The sequence below is a fragment of the Orcinus orca genome, chromosome 13, assembly GCF_937001465.1.
Source record: "Orcinus orca chromosome 13, mOrcOrc1.1, whole genome shotgun sequence".
In the NCBI taxonomy this organism is placed as follows: Eukaryota; Metazoa; Chordata; class Mammalia; order Artiodactyla; family Delphinidae; genus Orcinus; species Orcinus orca.
This window is the reverse complement of record NC_064571.1, coordinates 7,546,230-7,570,363: the sequence shown is the minus strand read 5'-3', so window position 1 is coordinate 7,570,363 and position 24,134 is coordinate 7,546,230. Positions and strand designations below refer to the sequence as shown.

Sequence of the window (24,134 nt, the reverse complement as noted above, 5' to 3'; positions counted from 1 at the left end):
TATGGACTCTGGGTGATCATGATATGTCAATTCTTTTTTTTAATAAATTTATTTATCTATTTATTTATTTATTTTTGGCTGCATTGGGTCTTCGATGCTGTGCACGGGCTTTCTCTAGTTGTGGCGAGCGGGGTCTACTCTTTGTTGTGGTGAGCGGGCTTCTCATTGCAGTGGCTTCTCTTGTTGTGGAGCATGGGCTCTAGGCACACAGGCTTCAGTAGTTGTGGCACATGGGCTCAGTAGTTGTGGCTTGCAGGCTCTAGAGTGCAGGCTCAGTAGTTGTGATGCATGGGCTTAGTTGCTCCGCAGCATGTGGGATCTTCCCAGACCAGGGCTCGAACCTGTGTCCCCTGCATTGGCAGGCGGATTCTTAACCACTGTGCCACCAAGGAAGTCCCAATATGTCAATTCTTTATCATAAAATGTAACAAATGTGCCACTTTGGTGGGGGATTGTGGATAATGGGGGAGACTAGGCATGTGTGGGGGCAGGGAGTATATGGGAAATCTCTGTTACCTTCTGCTTCACGTTGTTATGAACCTAAAACTGCTCTAAAATAATAAAGTCTATTCAAATATATATTTTTAAATTTTTATTTATTTTATTTATTTTTGCTGCATTGGGTCTTTGTTGCTGCGCGTGTGGGCTTTCTCTAGTTGCGGTGAGCAGGGGCTATTCTTCATTGCGGTGTGCAGGCTTCTCAGTGCAGTGGCTTCTCTTGTGGAGCATGGGCTCTAGGCCCGAGGGCTTCAGTAGTTGAGGCACACGGGCTCAGTAGTTGTGGCTTGTGGGCTCTAGAGCGCAGGCCCAGTAGTTGTGACACACGGGCTTAGTTGCTCTGCAGCATATGGGATCTTCCCGGGCCAGGGATCAAACCTGTGTCCCCTGCACTGGCAGGTGGATTTTTAACCACTGCGCCACCAGGGAAGTCTCATTCAAATGTTTTAAAAGGGGGTGGGACCTCAAAAAATAAAAGATCAAAACTCAGAATTCAGTAAAGATTGACAAATTTGACTACATAGAAATTTAAAAGCTTTGGTTAAAAAAAACCCACCTTTTTTAAAAGTGTGAATGTGTAAATTATAATTATATAATTATAATAAATTGTATATGTGTGAAAACAGAAAAGAAGAATGGAAATATATATATATATACTTGTTGGTAGATACCTCTGCAGAGGAAAAAAGGATTAGGGAGAAAGAGAAATGTTCTATATACAGAACATTCCCATTGCTTTGAGTTTTTACTATGACTACATATTACTTAGGAAAATTTTTGGGTAAAAATTTTTAAAAGAAATAAAATGTGAAACACAAAACAATTTAATCCTTAGAATAGATATTTAATTACAATGTCAAATCTAAAAAACTTTCAAATGATGTAAATGAAAATGCCACTTTTTCCACTGCATTAATAACTATATGATGTTTAAAGTAGAATTAAAATCCTGATCAGTAGTTGGATGTTACCTAGACTTGTGGTGATCATTTCACAATACATATAAATATTGAATCATTATGTTGTACACCTGAATATAATTGTACACTAGTTGTACACTAATATAATGTTATATGTCAATTATACCTCAATTAAAAAAAAAAAACCTGATCAGTGATCAATCTAATACCTTTGCTTCTTCAAGTTCCTTGTTGGCAGTATCCACCACAGACTTTTTCTCTTTTTCTAGTTGCTCTGCTAGTTGGTCAATTTTAATCAGTTCTTGACAAAGATGCTCATTGTGGCTGGTTAAATCCTCTATTTGACTGCTTACCACCTCCTTACCATCCAAGAGTTTCCTAACACATTCTTCCAAGCCATGATTTGTCTGTTTGAGATCTTCAATCTGTTACAAGTAGAAAGAAAATCATCAAATTAAACTATTTCCTTAGCTTCCCTCTGAGGAGAACAACTAGGTGACTAGATTCAGGAAGGGAGGTTTGCTTCCCTGGCAAGGAGACTTAACTATATATCTTTTTTTACTTTCTGAATTTTGTACCATGTGACTGTGTTACCTATCTGAAAAAAATATACTAAGTGAAAATTTAAAGGTTTATAGCTATAATTCTCAAAACAATTTACAGCTTAATAACAAAAAAAACACTTAGTGTTGATATTTAACAAAACTATTAGAAAAATTGCCAAATATTTATATCTGCAGAAAAGAAACCAGTCTTGAAATTATTTAATTTAAATAATTAATATCATCAATTAGGCATTCTTTAGAATTAAGTTTCTAACTACTGTCATCAAAATATGTTAACTCTTTAGAAAAGTCCTTTTGAACGTATCAGTAACTTACTTGACTAAGCTAAATACCAAATCAATCAAGTATCTGCTGACTTATGCAGAGGACCACAGCTTTCTTTCCTAGCCCACTATCAAACCATCAATGGATGAAGAAAAGGGCCTTTTCTATCACGAAGGTATCCAAATGCCTTTAAAGGAAAAAAGATATGTTATACCGATTGAATAATGATAATACGTCAAGAACTATGTTAAATTCAACAGATACAAAGATAGGTTAGCTATCTGCCTCAGAGAATGTATTGTTTACTTGTGGAAATACATATACAGTATATTAAGTGCCGTAAGAGAAATATCTGAGATAAAGGGGTGGCACAAAGCCCTTTTCCACAGGATTTGTCTCTCACTGTATATTTAACAAATATTTATTGAGCACCTATTATATTCAAGGCACTGTGTGTGCAAGATGTGAAAAGACAGAAGAAAAAAACAGTCTTGGTCTTTAAAGAGCATCTAAAATTGCTAAATCTCTTATGTAACATTATTCTTAGTTCTAACATTATTTTTGCTGTAACCTTGCCCTTTTCAAGTAAATAGAGAGAGCTCTTTCCAAACCATCAAAATCAACAAAGTTTTCTTTAAAAATATAAACTTTATTATTTGTCACTATATAAAGAAATATCCTAAAGGTCATGAATTATATATAACTAACTATACCACAATGACATTTATTATACTCAAGAAGCACAATAAAAGCCATTATTTTAATCCAATTCTCACTTTGGTATTTTGTAAGGCACACTAACTTGTGAGATTTACAGGAAAAGAGTTTAAATTGTCAAAACCAGGAGACAAAAAAAAAACCTGAAGAATTTTTTAAAAAGCAAAAAGGCAAACTGTAAATGCACTTATTTCTGTAGTTGAGCCTTTTATCACAACCAGGCTGAATTTCAGCAATACCTCTTACGCTCTTCTTTTTTGGCATTCTCCCAACTACAGCTAAAAATTCTTTGAAAATGCAAATTTGAAGTAATTCCTGTAGCCTTATGGTGCTTCATTACACTGAGAATAAGATGAACAAATACCATTTGTGGTCCCAGGCCTACTGCCCTGTCCAAGCCCTCTCCACCATCTCCAATATACACCTAAGCTCTAGACATGCTGTAAGAAACTTGCTAAACTCATTTTAAAACCTGTTAGGAAATTTATTGAAAATGTTATATACTATATCACAGAACCCTCTCTATAAGAATCCTCAGGGGGCTTCCCTGGTGGCACAGTGGTTGAGAGTCCGCCTGCTGATGCAGGGGACACTGGTTCGTGCCCTGGTCCGGGAGGATCCCACATGCCGCGGAGCGGCTAGGCCTGTGAGCCATGGCCACTGAGCCTGCGCATCTGGAGCCTGTGCTCCACAGCGGGAGAGGCCACAACAGTGAGAGGCCCGCGTACCACAAAAAAAAAAAGATTCCTCAGGGAAAACTTCGCTCAGGTCTCAATTTCAGAAAAACATGTGCTTCTTTTGTATACCTGGTTTGTTTTTATTCTTTGTACCGTGAATTACTTTACAATTTCCTTGTTGCTTTTGCCTGTAGTAATTTTAAAGAAATCTGCAGCTCACCTCTAGCAACTAGTACAGAAACCATGCAATGATTTCCTGTTTGCTCTTCTTATCCATGCTTTCACTGTTTCTTTACTTTCCCGCACTCTTATTACCTCTTTTCATTACTAGCATTTTTTTTTTAACTATAGGGATAAACAAACTTCAATTTATCTATCTTTTTGTCTTTGTTCATGGCTTCAACAGTGCCACGTCTCTGAGCAACAAGAACATGCTAAAAATGTTTCCTGACCTCCCACCAGGAAAGGTTACATGCTTTTCCTCTCTGGGCTCCCATACAGCTTCTTATATATTTTTATCTTAGTATTTTATAAGATGTGTTATAATCATTTGTTTCCCTGTCCCTTCCACTAAGTTCTAAGCGACTTTAAAGGGATCATGTCTCTAATTTCTGTATCAACATACCTCTCCTTTCTGTATCATTTATTATATATCTAGCACATGATGCTCAATTATTAAATGAATAAAACAAATACATTATAAATAAATAAATGAACACTTCCCTCACCTTGACATCAAGCCCCACTTTTACTTAATTCCAAGACACAAGTACTTTAGAAGAGGAGGTTACAAAGGATGTGGGCTTTGGACTGAGGCAGACAGGTTTAAATCCTGCTGCAGTTCCTCACCAGTCACTTAACCTCGGACAATTTACCATATTTTCTTGATCCTAAGAGATGCATCTGACTTCAGAAAAAAATAAATGGAAGCTTCTTGAGTTTCATCTGTTAAATGGAGAGAATACCTACAATTTTCAGGGTGTAGTTAGAGAGATATAAAAGTTCAAGTAAAATTTTTGGCAGACAATAGGTACTCAAAAAGTAGCTTTTATTAAAAAAAAAACTTGCAAAAAAAAAACTTTTTATTTTGAAATAACTAAAGGTTCACAGGAAGTTGCAAACGTAGTACAGAGGTTCATGTGCCTTTAACCTGGTTTCCCCAAACAGTTACATCTTAAATTACAGTAAAATATCAAACCCAGAGATTTGACATTGGTACAACGTGTGCCTATTGTTCTATACCATTTTATCGCGTGTAAAATGCTGTAACTACCACCTCAATAAGACACAGAACTATTCCATCACCACAAAGATCACCCTCCCGTTACTCCTGTATAGTCACAGCCTTCCTTCCCCACCCTTAACTCTTAGCAACCACTGATCTCTATAATAATTTTGCCATTTTGAGAATGTTACATAAATAGAATCATGTGATAGAGATCACAGTATGCTATCTGTTGACGGTGGCTTTTTCACTCAGCACAGTGCCCCTGACATCTAAGTTGTTATGTGGATCAACAGTTCATTCCTTCTTATTGCTGAATAATATTTCATGGTATGGATTACCACGGTTTGTTTAATAATTCACCAATTAAGGGAAGTTTTAGATGTTTCCAGTTTGGGACTATAACAAATAAAGCTGCTATGAACAACTGTATAACTGTATACAGGTTTTTGAGTGGACATAGTTTTCATTTCTCTGGAATAAATTCCCAAGAGTGCAATTGCTGGGCTGTATGGTAAATGTATGTTTAGTTTTTTAAGAACTAAACTATTTTCCAGAGTAGCTGTACCATTCCCCATTCCCACCAGGAATGTATCAGTGATCCAGTTTCTCCTCATCCTTGCCAGCATTTGGTATCACGACTATTTTTTATTTTAACTGTTCTTAACAGTGTGCATTGTTATCTCATCATGGTCTTAATTTGCATTTCCCTGATGTTTAGAAAAGATGAACATCTTTTTATTTGTCAACAATACATCCTCCTGTGAAATATGTCTTTATATTCTTTGTTCATTTTCTAACTGGATTGTTTGCTTTTTACTGTTGAGTTGTGAGAGTTCTCCACATGTTCTAGATACGATTCCTTTGACAGAAACAGGGGTTGTAGCTTATCTTTTCATCCTATTAACAGGGTCTTTCACAAAGTAAAAGACTTAAATCTTGATGAAATTCAAATTATCTATTTTCTCTTTTATGAATCACACTTTTGCTGTCATGTCTAAGAACTCTTCAGCAAGCCCAAGGTCCTGAAGATTTGTTCCTATGTTACCTTTTCAAACTTTCATAGTTTTATGTTTTACATTTAAATCTATGACCTATTCTGAGTTAATTTTTGTATAAGGTGTGAGGTTTAGGTCTAGGCTCATTTTTGTTCCTAAAAGATATCAAATTGCTCCAGCACATTTTGTTGAAAAGACTACCTTTCTTCATCAGATTGCATTTGCACCTCTGTCAGAAATCATTTGGCGGGCTTCCCTGGTGGCGCAGTGGTTGAGAGTCCGCCTGCCGATGCAGGGGACACGGGTTCGTGCCCCGGTCTGGGAAGATCCCACATGCCGTGGAGCGGCTGGGCCCGTGAGCCATGGCCACTGAGCCTGCGCGTCCGGAGCCTGTGCTCCGCAACGGGAGAGGCCACAACAGTGAGAGGCCCGCGTACCGCAAAAAAAAAAAAAAAAAATCATTTGGCTGTATTCGTGTAAGGCTATTTCTGGATTCTCTATTCTGTATCACTGATCTATGTCTGTCCCTCTAGCAATACCATACAGTCATGATTACTGTAGCTATATATTAAGTTTTTAAGTCAAGGAGAATGACTCTTTCCACTTTGGTCTTTTTCAAAATTGTTCTTTGCTGGGATTTTGATGGGAATCGTATTAAACTTGGATATAGATTTGGAGAGAATTGATATCTTACTATGTTGAGGTTACCAATCCCTGAATATTTGTTTAGATCTTCTTAGATTTCTCTTATTAGCATTTTGTAGTTTTCAGAATGTGAGTTCATACTTATTTTGTTAGATTTACATCTAAGGATTCCATTTTCTATTTGAGTGATTGTAAATGGCATGTAATTTTTAATTTAGATTTCCACCGGTTAATTGATAATATACAAAAATACAGGGCTTCCCTGGTGGTGCAGTGGTTAAGAATCCGCCTGCCAGTGCAGGGGACACGGGTTCGGGCCCTGATCCGGGAAGATCCCACATGCCACGGAGCAACTAAGCCCGTGTGCCACAACTACTGAGCCTGTGCTCCAGAGCCCGCAAGCCACAACTCCTGAAGCCCAGGCACCTAGAGCCCGTGCTCTGCAACAAGAGAAGCCACTGCAATGAGAAGCCCGTGCACCGCAACGAAGAATAGCCCCTGCTCACCACAACTAGAGAAAGCCTGCGCACAGCAACAAAGATCCAACGCAGCCAAAAAATAAATAAATAAATAAATTTAAAACAAAAATACAGTATGTTTGTGTTGTATTCTGACCTTTTGAACTCATTTATTAGTTCTAGTTTTTACACTGTAGATGGTATGAGATTTTCCAGGAAGAAGATCATGTCATCTATAAACAGGGATAGTTTTATTTCTTCATTTGGGTCTGAATGCCTTTCAACCTAGCTATATCATTATATTTGAAGTGAATTTCTTATAGACAGCATAATGCTAGGTCATGGTTTTTTAATCCACTCTGCCAATTTCTAGCTTCTAATTGGTGTATTTAGATTACATATATTTAATGTAATTACTTTTATGTTAAGATTCAAGTGTGACTTTTCTGTTGTTTTCTGTTGTGTTTTTTTTTTTTTAATTTTTCTTTCTGTTTTGTTTTACCCACTTTCCTCTGGGTTTCTTGAACATTTTTTAGAATTCCAGTTTGAGGTATCCATAGCAATTCTGAGTATAACTCTTTTTACAGATTTTTAGTGGTTGCTCTAGGTGTTTCATTGTATGTTCATAAGTTATCACAGCCTACATTTTACCAGTTCAAGTGAAGTGCAGAGACCTTACCTCCCTTTACGTCCCTCTACCCTCCTTTATTAATAAAATAATTCTTAAATATTTCCTCTACATGCACTGAGAACTACATTCGACAAACATAATTTAGAAAAGTAGAAAAGGAAATTCGATCACGTTTACCCATATTTTTGCTCTATATGTTGTTCCTCCTTCCTTCCTATTCTTCCAAGACTACTCCTTTTATCACTTCCTTCCTTGTTAGAGAAATTCCTTTAGATATTCTTTTAGGGTAGCTTTGCTGGCAACAAATTCTCAGTTTTCTTCATCTGAGAATATCTTAATTTTCCCTTCATTTCTTACTTTTCCCTTCATACTTTTCTAAATACAGAATATGCACTGGGTTGACAGTTCTTTTCTTCCAACACTTGAAAAATGTTGTGCCACTTCCTTCTGATCTCATTTCCAGACCTGCTGCCATTTGAATTGGTGCTCCCCTATAAATAATGAATTGTTTCTTTCAGGATTTTTTTTGTCTTTAGTTTTCAGTTTGAATATGAAGTATCTCAGTGTAGATTTCTTTGGGAGACTCCTGGTAGCTTTTCACTCACCTTCTTTCATTTATGTCTTTTGCCAAATTTGGGGACTGTTTAGCCATTATTTCTTTGAATATTTTTTCAGCCCCACCTTCTCTTACCTCTCTTTCTGGGACTCCAACAATCCAAATGTAGATCTTTTGTTATATTCCCACCTGTCCCTGAGCCTCTGTTCACATTTTTTCAATCTATTTTCTCTCTATTGTTCAGATCAGGTAATTTCTTTATTTCTATCTTCATGTTCACTGATTCATTCTTTTCTCCTCCTCTTCATGTTTTTGTTTGAGAACACTGAGTTTTTAATTTCAGTTACTGTATTTTTTTAAACTTTTTTATTGTGGTAAAATAGAACATCATAAAATTTACCACTCTAACCATTTTTAAATGTAAAATTCAATGGCATTAAGTACATTCACAACATTGTGCAACCATCCCATATCCATTTCCAGAACTTTTTCATCATCACAAACTGAAACTCTGTACCCATTAAATAATTATCTATGAATTTTCCTACCTCATATAAGTGGAATCATACAATATTTGTCCTTCTGTGCCTGGCTTATTTCAATTAGCACACTGTTTTCAGGGCTCTTCCATCTTGTAGTCTCCTTTCAGAATTAAGGTTGAATAATGTTCCATTGTTTGTACGTACCCCATTTTGTTTATCCATTCATCTATCAATGGAATCTGAGTTGTTTCCACCTCTTGGCTATCATAAATAATGCTGTTATGAACATTGGCGTACAAGTATCTGTTTGAGTCCCTGCTTTTAATCTTTGGGGGATATTCCTAGGAGTGGAATAGCTGGATCACATGGTAATTCTATACTTAACTTTTTGAGGAATTGCCAAAATTTTGTACTATGCTTAAACCATTTTACATTAGCAATGCACAAGAGCTCCAGATTCTCCACATCCTCACCAACACTTGTTATTTTCTGCTTTTTGATAATAGTGGTCCTGATTGGTGTGAAGTGATATCTCATTGTGGTTTTGATTTGCATTTCCTTAATGACTGGTGATGTTGAGCATCTTTTCATGTTTATTGGCCATCTGTATATCTTCTCTGGAGAAACATCTATTCAAGTTTTTTGCCATTTTTGAATTGCGTTGTTTTGGGGGTTTTTGTTGTTGAGTTACAGGATTTCTTTATATATTCTGGATATTAATCCCTTATCAGATACATAATTTGGAAGTCTTTTCTCCCATGTATTTTTTAATAGAACTTACTTTTTTTTAGAGCAGTTTTAGGTTTACAGAAAAATTGACCAGTAAGTACAGAGAGTTCCCACATACCCCTTCTCCCCCCTCCAACTCACCCCAGTTTCTCCTTATTTACATCTTGTTTTAGTGTGGTACATTGGTCACAATTGATGAGCCAACATTATACATTATTATTAACTAAAATCCAGAGTTTAATTAGGGTTCACTCTTAGGGTTGTTGATTCTGTGGGTTTTTACAAATGTACAGTGACATGTATCCATCATTACTGTACACAGGATAGTTTCACTGCCCTAAAAATCCCCTGTGCTCCCTTCACCGCTTCCTCCCTCCAAATCCCTGGCAACCAGTGATCTTCTAATGTCTCTATGTTTTGTCTTTCCCAGAAGGTCGTATAGTTGGAATCACAGAGTATGTAACCTTTTCAGATTGGCTTTTTTCACCTCACAATATCCTTTCAAGGTTCCTTCATGTCTTTTTATGGCTTGATAGCTCATGTCTTTTAATCAGTGAATAATATTCTATTACATACCACAGTTTGTTTATTCTATTCACCTACTGAAGAACAGCTTGTTTGCTACCAAAATTCCACTTGCCTCTACTTTATATCTTTTATTTCCAACAGCCTGTTTGCTACCAAAATTCCACTTGGCTGTACTTTATCTGTTTGTTTCAAGCATGCTCAAAATTACTTGTTGAAGCATTTATATGATGGCTAATTTAAAATCCTTGTCAGATAATTGTCATATTTGATTCATTTCTGTATTGGCATCTCTTGATTGTCTTTTCTCATAGAGGTTGAAATCTTCCTGATTTTTGGGATGAGGAGTGTTTTTTCCTTTTTTTTTATTGAGACCTCATAGTCTAAGACACTGACTCTTATCTTTCAGTAGGCTTCCTGTGACACCGCTCCAGCAAGAAAAGGGGGACACTGCCTTGTTACTGTTGGATGGGAGTAAAAGCCCAATTTCTCCACTAGGCCTCCTGTGACACCTGGGAAGGGTGGGGCTCCTCGTGACGGCTAGGCAGGGATGGGACTTCGGGCTCCCCACCAGGCCTCTGCTGATATCACCAGAGCTGGAAGAATGGAGGCTCCTTATTACCGCTCCCATGTATCCTCCACTGCCACTGTGGGTGGGTGGACTTGTTACTGTTGGAGGGTGGTAAAGGTTCTGACTCCGCATTAGGTCTCTTCTGATATCATCCCAGCAAAGAGGAAATGGGGCACCTCTTACTACCAGGTGGCAGTGGACTTCTTGGCTCCCCATGTGGTCTCTGCTGACAATATGGGGTTGGGGACTTCCTTACTTCCTGAATGACACAAAAGTCTTGGTTCCCCACTCAGCCTTCTTTGATACCACCCTGGTGGGATGGGGGCCTTGTGGGGCAGGGTGGGGGGATGAGGGAAGGATGGGGTTCTTTGTTATAGCATGAGAAGGGTGGATGTCTGGGCTCTTAGCCTTTGCTGGCAGGAATGGAGCTAGTTTTTTTCCCTGGTGTCTGCTTAAAATGGGCAGTTCTTGTCTAAGAGTAATCTGCCTTGCTAGATTGCCCAATTTCTAGTCCTTCAGCTAGAAAGGGATGGCTTTTCTGAGACCTTTATAAATCTGCACCCATGATTTCTGGTTGCCAGTTTTTCCAGTACTCTGCCTGGGATATATGGAACAAAAAGAAAAACCAGGAACTCCCTAACATGTCCTAACATTCATTGTGTGCTGAGGTCTCTAGCCAGTCTTCCTTCTTCCCACCTTTCAGAGTGTTCTTATGCTTGTTTTATACATAATATTCAGGGTTTTTAGCTGTACTTATTGGGAAGAGTAAGGAAAAGTAAGTCTACTCCATTTTCCTAGAAGAGGAAGTTTCTTTTAATAGCCTTTATTAATAGCTATACCACAGGTCAGACACCAGGAGAACAGAAACAATAATGAACTTGGGAGTTCAGAGAACTGGATTCAAATTCTAGCTAATGTGGGAGTTCAGAGAAATCCTAGCTCTGTCACTCATTAGTCAAATATCATAATTCTTTACCCTCTTGGAACTTGGGCTTCCACATTGGTAAAATGGAAATAACATCACAATTTCACAAAGTTGGGATGATTAAGTAAGATTATGTACTTGAAAGCATCTGATACAACACCTGGGATATAGTTTTCACTCACTAACTCTGAATCTATGTGTTTCAAAATGGTTAAGATAAAAATGGAATGATTTTAGACCCATACAATTTAAATGAGCACTGAATTGGTATTTATTCTCTATCTTATTTTAATATAGGCCCCCATCCCAAATTAATTTAGGGAAATATGCAGAGAAATTAAATGTAACCTGTAACTTCAGTGAAGAAATGAATTTGTCTTGATTTCTCACTTCTTGTTCTAGCTGGAGAATATTCTGGTGTTTTTCAGCTTCAGAAACTGGAGCCCCTAGATCAAAATCATGTTCTTTGGTGGTAACCTAGTGGAAGGAATGGGAATAATATAGAGACAGTCAGGTTTAAAACAGCTTTGTGATTTCCCACAACAATCATAATTTTGAAAATTAACAACATTCAATTAAAAAATTGTTTTTAACCTGTTCCACCAGCTAAAAGGACTTCATCAACGTTTACTTTCTTAAAACTTTATATTATAAAACTTCTGTGTGTTTTCCAAATATGAAACTATAGTATTGAACATGCTTTTCAAAAAAGACATACTCCACTCTATCTAAGGGAATATGGGTCAGCAGCAAATTAAGTGGTCTACTTCCAGGGCTATGATGTTCACTAGCTACCTGTTTATTGTTATTTTTGTATATTAACAAAAAGGTTTGCTACCCATATCACAAAGGGCTAATTTCCCTAATATATAAATAATTCCTATAATTAAAAAAAGGAAAAGAAATACCCTAATATAAAAATTGGCCAAGAATATGGATATTTCACAGAAATGGCTTTTAAATAGATTTAAAGATATTCAATCTCACCATTTGGAGGAATACAAATTAAAACAACACTGGGATACCATTTTTTAACCATCACATTGGCAAAATCATAAAGTTGGATATATAAATTAGCATTCTGTGGCAGTGTAAATTGACACAGTATTTATGGAGAACAACTGGGTAAATCTAGCAACATTACAAATGCACATAGCTTCTTTACAAATAATTCCATTTCTCAGAATTTTTCTACATACATATTTGCACATGTGCAAAGTAACAGTGTTAAAAGATTTCTCACTTTAGCATACTACACATACTACTCTTCACTGTGCTTTTTTTACTTGACTATGTATCTTAGAAACTGTATAATTTAAGGAAATAATTTTTCTTTCTCTGAATCAAGGCTACCATTACGTTAAGAGAGAATTTGCTACAAGCAAAGCAACACAGATGCTATGCTCCAAAATCTAGTGCTTGGGAAATTAAGGCTCAGGATCACTGACCTTGTGTTAACGCCCTGTACAACCCAGTCCTTAACGGTCCGACAGGTTTATTTCCCTTTTTCCCTTTCCCTAAACAAGACACAAATCTGCTTTTTCTGTTCTCCAGTCCAGCAATTCCTGCCTCTCCTGGAACTTCAGCATTAGATCTCACACAGCATTTCTAACTATGAATCGTTTTAGGCCTTTATGGGTTAGGCTGAAATCCTAACTACCACTTCTTACATAGTTTCTGTTGAAAAATGTGTTCCTAGTTATAAACATGTGACTAAGTATAACTGAATCAAATGACTCCTCACTATAGCAGTACTTTTCAAATTTTAGTAAACATACGAATCATTTGGGAATCTTGTTAAAATGAGATTATTACTCACAGTAGGTCTGAAATACTGCATTTCTAAAAAGCTGCTCAGCAATCCCTATTTGGCTAGCACACAGACTATACCTTGAATAGCAAGGACCTAAAATCTAAACCTGCCTAGCATACAGTTCTTCATAATCTGGTCCCTTCCTACTTCTTCAAATTTACCTCCTACTTGACACCTCCAAGAACCCCTCTATTAAAGACAAACTATTCTACACCTTCTTTATACATACATTCAGAAACATATTATCTTTTGTTCATGAGCTTTGCCCTCACTCTTTTCTCCACTGAAGTAAAGACACTTCTAAGGCTCAGCTTGAATTCCATATTCTCTAGGAGGTTTTCTCTGTCTTCTCCATCGAACGGTGATCACCTCTTCATTGAGACATCCAAATATCTTGGTAATAGAACAATTTATGTAGCTATTTACTTTTTCTGGATATGTCTTCCTCACACAGTTATTAGAATCTTAACAAATAATATCCTAGAGCTCTCTATTCCATCAATCTGCACAGTTCTTTAGCTAACAGGAAGGTGTCAATACAAATTTGTAGAGGTTGATAATGAAGCAGTGTACTAAAGCAGATAAAATGGAACCTTCCCTCTTCTTTTTGGTAAAATGAACAGTCACGTTTACTATCAGTCTAGTCTAGAAATCAGAAGTATAGAGAGACCAAGAGTCTACCTGACAATTGTGAGCCATCATATTAGAGCTGCGACTTTCCCTACACTAACTTTGGAGGCAATAAAAAGGGAGAGAAATCAGTGTATCTGAAATGCCCATGCCTGGCATGCCAGTTTCTCCACCTCAGGCTACCTGAATATCTTCCACCTTCCAGTGATCTCTAGATGGAGCTTTGAATGGAACTTGTGTTCCTGTACAGATCTCAGAGAACGCAAGTAAAGTACTTTGTAAGCAGCAAATTGTCATCATAAACACCCAAGCTAGAATCACAATCATTCTCAACAGGCAAGCAACACAGCATAGTGGTTAAGAGCGTGTTCTTTAGCCTCAGACTGCTTCCGTTCATAATGCCTGTTCTGCCCCTTCTTAGCTGCATGACCACAGGCAAGTTACTTCTCTGGCCATGGCTTCCTCATCTCTAAAATAGAGATGAAAACAGTACTTGCCTCATAGAGTTGTTGTGAGGATTAAATGAGTTATTATATGTAAAGCACTTAGAACAGTGCCTGGCAATAAATAATAACTGCTATATATATATTATTATTATTTACAATTACTATTATTACTAATTCCTCTCACTGACTCAACTTATTTAATTGGCCGTCATGTCCTACTGATCTTTTCACTAAAATCTCTCTCAAACACATTTCTTCCATCACTACTATCACTGTTTCAGTTCATACTATCAGATTGTAACATTTATTCACTTACCAAACAAATTTATAAACAGTTAGGATAAGGATGAACCAATATTAGATTGGGAAGCTAGAAAGATAGAAAACAAATAAAAACTTACAATTTCAAGGGGCTTCCCTGGTGGCACAGTGGTTAAGAATCCACCTGCCAATGCAGGAGACACAGGTTCGAGCCCTGGTCCAGGAAGATCCCACATGCTGTGGAGCAACTAAGCCCGTGCGCCACAACTACTGAGCCTGCATTCTAGAGCCCGCGAGCCACAACTACTGAGCCCGTGTGCCACAACTACTGAAGCCTGCGCACGTAGAGCCCGTGTTCCCAACAAGAGAAGCCACCACAACAAGAAGCCTGCGCACCGCAACGAAGAGTAGCCCCCACTCACCGCAACCAGAGAAAAGCCCACGTGCAGCAACAAAGACCCAATGCAGCCAATATAAAATAAATAAAATAAAATAAAATAAAAACAAAAAACTTACAATCTCAAGCCTCAATGAATCTAGGGAAGTCCAAAACAAATCAGAAATTACAGTACAGTATGATTCGTGCCACATACATGTATGCTAAGGGAATACAGGACTACAAAAAAGTATTTCTGACTTCTACTTCCCCCCAAAGACTTAGCATATATTTTCCATGTTCCCTCCAAACTATGAACATATCCCTACTGGAGCACTTAACACATTATATTGTTTATTGGATGTCCAAAGCCATCACAACTTAACATGTTAAAACAGGCCTCTTGGGCTTCCCTGGTGGCGCAGTGGTTGAGAGTCCACCTGCCGATGCAGGGGACACGGGTTCGTGCCCCAGTCCGGGAGGATCCCACATGCTGCGGAGCGGCTAGGCCCGTGAGCCACAGCCGCTGAGCCTACGCGTCCAGAGCCTGTGCTCCGCAATGGGAGAGGCCACAACAGTGAGAGGCCTGCGTACCACAAAAAAAAAAAAAAAAACAGACCTCAATTCCCCCACCTGCACTTCTACTCTCAACCCTGCCTCCACCATGTTCCTTCCCAGTCTTTCCCATGTCACTGTCATTTGTGCAGTGATCAAAGTCAAAAACCAAGGCGTTGTCTTTGTTTCCTCTTTTCCTGAACCTCATCAAATCCATCAACAAGCCCTTTGGATCTACCTCCAAAATATATCCCCAATCCATCATCCACTTCTGTACACTTTTATTATCACCTACTTAGTTCAAGTCACCATCATCTCCCACATGGATTACTGCAATTGTCTCCTAACTGGTCTTTTTCCTTCTACTGCTGCTCCCTGCAACCTGTTTTCCAAACTGAAATCAAAACAATCATTTTAAAATAATGAGATCCTGCTCAAAACACTCCAATGGCTTCCCACTGAAATCAGAATAAAAGTCAAACTTTTTTTTTTACTTTAATCTCTAGCCTACAAAGGTAGCTCATATATTTTTTTTCTTTTTTCCTTTAACATCTTTATTGGAGTATAATTGCTTTACAGCGTTGTGTTAGTTTCTGCTGTATAACAAAGTGAATCAGCTATATGCATACGTATATCCTCATATCCCCTCCCTTTTGCTTCTCCCTCCCACCCTCCTTATCCCACCTCTCTAGGTGATCACAAAACACCAAGCTGATCTCCCTGTGCTATGCAGCTGCTTCCCAGTAGCTATCTATTTTTCATTTGGTAGTGTATATATGTCCATGCCACTCACTTCATCTCAGCTTACCCTTCCCCGTCCCCGCATCCTCAAGTCCATTCTTTATGTCTGCGTAGTTATTCCTGTCTTGCCCCTAGGTTCATCAAAACCATTTTTTTTTTAGGTTCCATATATATGTGTTAGCATACGGTATTTGTTTTTCTCTTTCTGACTTACTTCACTCTGTATGACAGTCTCTAGGTCCATCCACTTTACTACAAATAACTCAATTTTGTTTCTTTTTATGGCTGAGTAATATTCCACTGTATATATGTGCCACATCTTCTTTATCCATTCATCTGTCGATGGACACTTGGGTTGCTTCCATGTCCTGGCTATTGTAAGTAGTACTGTAATGAATGTTGTGGTACATGACTCTTTTGAATTATGGTTTTCTCAGGGTATATACCCAGTAGTGGGATTGCTGGGTCATATGGTAGTTCTATTTTTAGTTTTTCAAGGAACCTCCATGCTGTTCTCCATAGTGGCTGTATAAATTTACATTCCCACCAACACTGCAAGACGGTGGTTCCCTTTTCTCCACACCCTCTCCAGTATTTATTTTTTGTAGATTTCTTGATGATGGCCATTCTGACCAGTGTGAGGTGATACATCACTGTAGTTTTGATTTGCATTTCTCTAATGATTAGTGATGTTGAGCATCTTTTCATGTGTTTGTTGGCAATCTGTATTTCTTCTTTGGAGAAATGTCTATTTAGGTCTTCTGCCCATTTTTGGATTGGGTTGTTTGTTTTTTTGATATTGCGCTGCTTGTATATTTTGGAGATTAATCCTTTGTCAGCTGCTTCGTTTGCAAATATTTTCTCCCATTCTGAGGGTTGTCTTTTCATCTTGTTTTTGTTTTCCTTTGCTGTGCAAAAGCTTTTAGGCTTCATTAGGTCCCATTTGTTTATTTTTGTTTTTATTTCCATTTCTCTAGGAGGTGGGTCAAAAAGCATCTTGGAGGCAGCTGCCAAAGATGGCGGAGGGGCAGGTCCTGGTTCTTGATGGCCAAGGCCATCTCCTGGGCTGCCTGGTGGCCATGATGGCCGAGCAGGTGCTTCTGGGTCAAAAGGTGGTGGTTATGTGCTGTGAGGGCATCAACATTTCTGGCAATTTCTATAGAAACAAGTTGAAGTACCTGGCATTCCTCTGCAAGCGGATGAACACCAACCTCTCCCACAGCCCCCTACCACTTCTGAGCCCCCAGCCGCATCTTCTGGCAGACAGTGCAAGGCATGCTGTCCCATAAGACCAATCAAGGCCAGGCCGCTCTAAACTGCCTCAAGGCGTTTGATGGGATCCTGCCACCCTATGACAAGAAAAAGAGGATGGTGGTTCCTACCGCCCTCAAGGTTGTGCATCTGAAGCCTATGTGGAAGTTTGCCTACCTAGGGTCCCTGGCTCATCAGGTTGGCTGGAAGTACCAGGCAGTAACAGCCACCCTTGAGGAGAAGAGAAAGGAGAAGGCCAAGATCCACTACTGGAAAAAGCAGCAGCTCACGAGGCTATGGAAGCAGGCCGAAAAGAACACAGAGAAGAAAATTGACAAATTCACAGAGGTCCTCAAAACCCATGGATTCTTAGTCTGAGCCCAATAAAATTGACTGTTTATTCTTAATTTAAAAAAAAAAAAAGAAGAAAAAGAATCTTGCTGTGATTTATGTCAGAGTGTTCTGCCTATGTTTTCCTTTAAGAGTTTTATAGCGTCTGGCCTTACATTTAGGTCTTTAATCCATTTTGAGTTTATTTTTGTGTATGGTGTTAGGAAGTGTTCTAACTTCATTCTTTTACATGTAGCTGTCCAGTTTTCCCAGCACCACTTATTGAAGAGGCAGTCTTTCCTCCACTGTATACCCTTGCCTCCTTTATCAAAGATGAGGTGACCATATGTGCATTGGTTTATCTCTGGGCTTTCTATCCTGTTCAATTGATCTCTATTTCTGTTTTTGTGCCAGAACCATACTGTCTTGATTACTGTAGCTTTGTAGTATAGTCTGAAGTCTGGGAGCCTGACTCCTCCAGCTCTGTTTTTCTTTCTCAAGATTGCTCTGGCTATTTGGGGTCTTTTGTGTTTCCATACAAATTGTGAAATTTTTTGTTCTAATTCTGTGAAAAATGACTTTGGTAGTTTGATAGGGATTGCATTGAATCTGCAGATTGCTTTGGGTAGTATAGTCTTTTTCACAATGTTGATTCTTCCAATCCAAGAACACAGTATAACTCTCCATCTGTTGGTATCATCTTTAATTTCTCTCATCAGTGTCTTATAGTTTTCTGCATACAGGTCTTTTGTCTCTGTAGGTAGGTTTATTCCTAGGTATTTTATCTTTTTGTTGCAATGGTAAATGGGAGTGTTTCCTTAATTTCTTTTTCAGATTTTTCATCATTAGTAATAGGAATGCAAGAGATTTCTGTGCATTAATTTTGTATCCTGCTACTCTACCAAATTCATTGATTAGCTCTAGTAGTTTTCTGGTAGCACCTTTTTGATTCTCTATTTATAGTATCATGTCTTCTGCAAACAGTGACAGCTTTACTTCTTTTCCAATTTGGATTCCGTTTACTTCTTTTTCTTCTTTGATTGCTGTGGCTAAAACTTCCAAAACTATGTTGAATAACAGTGGTGAGAGTGGGCAACCTTGTCTTGTTCCTGATCTTAAAGGAAATGCTTTCAGTTTTTCACCATTGAGAATGATGTTGACTGTGGGTTTGTCATATATGGCCTTATTACATGTTTAGATAGGTTCCCTCTATGCCTACTTTCTGCAGAGTTTTTATCATAAATGGATGTTGAATTTTGTCAAAAGCTTTTTCTGCATCTATTGAGATTATCGTATGGTTTTTATTCTTCAGTTTGTTAATATGGTGTATCACGTTGAATGATTTGCATATATTGAAGAACCCTTGCATTCCTGGGATAAACCCCACTTGATCATGGTGTATGAACCTTTTAATGTGCTGTTGGATTCTGTTTGCTAGTATTTTGTTGTGAACTTTTGCATCTATGTTCATCAGTGATATTGGCCTGTAGTTTTCTTTTTTTATGACATCTTTGTCTGGTTTTGATATCAGGGTGATGGTGGTCTTGTAGAATGAGTTTGGGAGTGTTCCTCCCTCTGCTATATTTTGGAACAGTTTGAGAAGGATCGGTGTTAGCTCTTCTCTAAATGTTTGATAGAATTCACCTGTAAAGCCATCTGGTCCTGGACTTTTGTTTGTTGGAAGATTTTTAATCACAGTTTCAATTTCATTACTTGTGATTGGTCTGTTCATATTTTCTATTTCTTCCTGGTTCAGTCTTAAAAGGCTATACCTTGCTAAGAATTTGTCCATTTCTTCCAGGTTGTCCATTTTACTGGCATAGAGTTGCTTGTAGTAGTCTCTTAGGATGCTTTGTATTTCTTCAGTGTCTGATGTAACTTCTCCTTTTTCATTTCTAATTTTATTGATTTGAGTCCTCTCCCTCTTTTTCTTGATGAGTCTGGCTAATGTTTTATCAATTTTGTTTATCTTCTCAAAGAACCAGCTTTTAGTTTTACTGATCTTTGCTATTGTTTCCCTCATTTCTTATTCATTTATTTCTGATCTGATCTTTATGATTTCTTTCCTTCTGCTAACTTTGGGGGTTTTTTTGTTCTTCTTTCTCTAATTGCTCTAGGTGTAAGGTTAGGTTGTTTATTTGAGATGTTTCTTGTCTCTTGAGGTAGGATTGTATTGCTATAAACTTCCCTCTTAGAACTGCTTTTGCTGCCTCCCATAGGTTTTGGGTTGTTGTGTTTTCATTGTCATTTGTTTCTAGGTATTTTTTTGGTTTCCTCTTTGGTTTCTGCAGTGATCTCTTGGTTATTTGGTAGTGCATTGTTTAGCCTCCATGTGTTTGTATTTCTTACAGTCTTTTTTCCTGTAATTGATATGTAGTCTGATAGCGGTGTGGTCGGAAGAGATACTTGATACGATTTCAATTTTCTTAAAAAAAGTCAAACTTTTTAAGGTCCTACATGATTTGGCCCCTGCCTTCACTTCCCTAAATAGACCTACTACTCTCTTCTTTGTTCACCCCCCAGGTTTATTGGTTTTCTTTCTGTTCCTCTACTGTGCCAATCTCATTCCACTCTGAGGCCTCCTCCCTTGCTTTCCCTCCGTCAGGAACATTCTCACCCCCAAGCCCTTGACATGAATGGCTCCTTCTTACCCTTGGCAATTTGGCTGAAATATCAGAGCATCCTCCCCAACCTCTTACCTAAAGTAGCCTCTCTCCTACTCACTCGCCCATTAGGTTATCACACTTAACACTATTTGAAATTATATCACTTATTTCTTCATTTGTTTATTGTTCGTCACCCCCCACCAAATGTAAGCTCCAAGTGATCTAGGCTCTTGTCCAGTCACTGTTATATCCCTAATGCCTAGAAGAGTGCCCAGCACAAAGTTGGTACTCAATAAAACATTTCCCAAATAATGAATTTTGATGATTCAAACAAGGTAGTTTCAATGGTAGGAGGACAAACAAATGAATGAGTAGTGAAGAAAAAGAAATAGAAAGTGTAGATTTCTTTTACAAAGCATGATTGTAAGAAGAAAGAACAAAATTTGGGAAAAGACCAGGGTTGTTGAAGGGCCAACAGAAGAGGAGAAAAACTTGCTTCTTAATTTCCTCTATATCAAGGACCCCTTTCAGAATTAAGCAAAAGCCCTAGGTCGTTACCCCAGGAAAATGCAAACACATACAAAACTTTAAAAACAATTCCAGGGGGTTCAAGAACTCCCCAAATTTCTTGTACTCCAGGTTAAAAATTCTTACCAGTATAAACACAATGACGATTCCTAAGACATGGGTTAATGTTAACTAAAGGAGAAAGGCCAATAAGCTAGTAAGAGAAAACCCAGGTAAAGGGTGCGCACTGTCCTTTGAGACAAGACAGAAAAAAGCAAGGTCAGCTAACGATTTAGATAAGAAGGGGTAGAAATCTGAAGAAGTTCCTGCCTGGCAGAATTTTAATTTTTCAGTGAAACAGGAGTTGAGATCACATGCTAAAAAGTATCATCAGTGCTGAGCAAAATATAATATGTGCTCAACAAACGTCTACTGAATATTTTGATAGAATAATTGAAAATACTGGAGTATCTTATATAGGATTTTGAAATCTGGTTCCACAAAAGGTCAACTTGTTTTCTTTTTAGAAAACTGTCTCCAAAAGTTTAGACTGAAAGACACTTTGAAGTAGGAGGCAATAGCTTCACTAAGAGAAGGATGTAGAAAACCACATAAAATTTTATGAATAATTTTGAGGTGGGTTCTGTATTTATAAAAAATAAGTGAATATATGTTTTGGAAATTCACTTCAAACAAAACAGTAAGGTCACTTGTTTAACCTTTCTTAAAAAGAAATAATCTCTCCAGTCACTCCATCCAAACCAAAGCTCCTCAGTTCTCGTCAATCCAGACTGTACCGTGAAGAAATAACTTGCCCTTTTTAAGGAGCATAAAACAATGGCCTTAGGAGAAGAATCATTTATCAGTTCCTCTTGGAAACATAAGAAGGGGGTCAAAGAGTTGTTGTCAAGAGGCTTTTCAGAACCAAAGGAATTTAATACAGACTGACATAAATAGCATGACTAAGACAAACAGAACTACCTTACCAACCAGCACACTTCAAGAGATTATCATGGGGTATGTGTACAAGAAAATTCACAGCAGTGTTCCTCATATTCACCAAAAAACATAGAAACCCTAGTGTCCACCAACAGTAGGTAAATTGTGGTATACTCTTACAATGGAACACCAAACAACAAACTAACTACAAGCAATAAAAAGGATCAATCGTAAAAACAATGTTGAGTAACATTGTTACAACAGCAAACTTTGCAAAATACAAAGGAAAACTTAGTACAATCCCATCTACCTAAAGTTCAAAAACAAGCCAAACTAGGAAGTGCATGGTCACATACAAAGATGGTGAAACTACAAGGAAAAGCAAGGAAGTGGCTATCATAGAAGTCATGAAAGGGAACAAGGAGGAGCATGTGATGGGAAAAGGGAATGAATAACACCACCTGCTCTAACTGCCTCTGTATGTGGAGTACTTTTAAAAGCAAGTGATCGTAGGGCTTCCCTGGTGGCGCAGTGGTTGAGAGTCCGCCTGCCGATGCAGGGGACACGGGTTTGTGCCCCGGTCCGGGAAGATCCCACATGCCGCAGAGCGGCTGGGCCCGTGAGCCATGACCGCTGGCGGCTGGGCCCGTGAGCCATGACCGCTGGGCCTGCGCGTCCAGTGCCTGTGCTCCGCAACGGGAGAGGCCACAGCAGTGAGAGGTCCGCGTACGGCAAAAAAAAAAAAAAAAAAAAAAAAAGCAAATAATCCTAAAACAAATGGAAAAAGAAGCACCTGAAGAAGAAGACAGACAGGTCAGAGAATGTCTACATCTGTTGGGCCATAAGCAGTGATTTTTTTCAGAAGGTAAACAAGATTTATTTTGGAAGCTGCCATTAAATAATGCTAAACTGTATACTGTTTAAAATAAATATATAATTAATGTATCTTCCTAGTTACTACCCACTAATTAAGACTAAATGGCTTAGCTCATTCATCAATTAACATACAAACAAAAATCAGTTTTATCCTGGAGGCAGATCTGAGCAATGTAACCCTTTCCTTTCATAGTTATAACTAAACTATTTTCTTCTAGTTGCAACCCGATTATTCTTCTATTTATTTCCTTACAGGTTAGGAAAAAACAAAAAAAAAGTGTGCTTGAAATTTTGAAAACCACTAGAGGAAATTTAAAACAACGAATATCGTGAGATATAATGGCCTTAAATGGAAAAAGGAAAACAAACACAGAGACCCTGTGTCATCTATGTAACGTTTCCTGAAATCGCTATCCTTGACTTTATTTAAAGAAAAAAAAAAAGTGTATTCCTATGCGTGTTTAGGTATCAGCTCCCTGATCGCCGCAGTTATTCAATTTAAACCTCAAGTACTTTTTCCAAGGAAAGCCAGCGTACCCTGCCCTTCTGGTGTATAATTTCTACTGTAATTATATGAGATTTTCATGCAATTGACTACGTAGTCTCGGCCCTTCACCTCGCCAAGTCTATAAAGTGGCTTAAAAGTGAGAGGCTGGGAGTCAGGAAGAGCCAGGTTGAACTCCCAAATCTCTCGCTTCCAAATTCCTCAGCTCCACTCCAGAGCGTTTCTAAACAGAACAATCCCCGCAACGACCAAGCGGAGAGCCGCGGTAGGCAGCGAGGCGGTCACCATAGGAACTGGGCTCAACCCTAAGCTCCCAAGAAACGACAACACGGGCAAAGTTTGCTCCTGGCGGGCTTCCCTGGACCGCAACTCCGCCGGCTACCGCCCCTAACAGCGGCTCCAGCAGCCAATACCCACCTCAGGGGTCGCCCTCAGCCCCGAACACCCACCACACCCGCCCCCTGCAGCTGCCCTCTCAGAGGCCTTCTGGCCCAGGAGATGCTTTTTACCCCAACACGGCGCATCCCCGCGCTTCTACCTGGGGCTGCGGGTCCCTCCCCGGGCTTCTGGACCTGCCATCCTCCCCGGAGCTCATCCTGGCGACTGCCAGGACTCCGCCTCCATCAGGGATCCAGGCCCCTCGAGTTCTCCATCCTCCGCCCCTTTCCTCTCCCTTCCCATCCCAAATCGACCTGGCCCCGCCCCGGGAGTCGGAGGGAGGCGGGACCCGGCAGGAAGGAGGCGGGGACGGTTAGCGCCGGCCTCCGCCGCCGTCGGCCCCGCCCTCACGCTCTGTACCTGAGGGGACTCGTCCTCCACCTCCCCGGAGCCTTTGCTCCGCTTCCGTCCAGCGCGCCCCAAGTCCCTGTGCGCACGCGTACCTGGCTCGACCCTCCCTCTCGCGGGGACTA

At 39.0% G+C, this 24,134-nt stretch overlaps 1 protein-coding gene and 1 pseudogene across 15 annotated transcripts in view; one reads left to right on the top strand and one right to left on the bottom strand.

Annotated features, from left to right (window-relative positions):
* TSGA10 (testis specific 10) overlaps positions 1-24,091 on the bottom strand; it is a 106,069-nt gene extending 81,978 nt beyond the window's left edge. For 3 of the 15 annotated variants that reach the window (XM_049696212.1, XM_049696210.1, XM_049696211.1), the window contains exons 1-2: positions 11,736-11,864; positions 1,628-1,843 (exon numbers count right to left, since the gene is read on the bottom strand). Coding sequence is in view for 4 of the 15 variants with exons in the window: in XM_033401809.2 (XP_033257700.2) it covers positions 1,628-1,843; positions 11,736-11,864; positions 23,762-23,818 (402 nt within the window). In the remaining 11 variants the exon portion in view is untranslated. The other 12 variants (XM_033401827.2, XM_033401825.2, XM_033401826.2 and 9 more) reach the window with 10 other exon arrangements.
* On the top strand, positions 17,213-17,880 carry LOC101284103 (60S ribosomal protein L13a-like; annotated as a pseudogene).
* Positions 24,092-24,134: the final 43 nt, after the last annotated feature.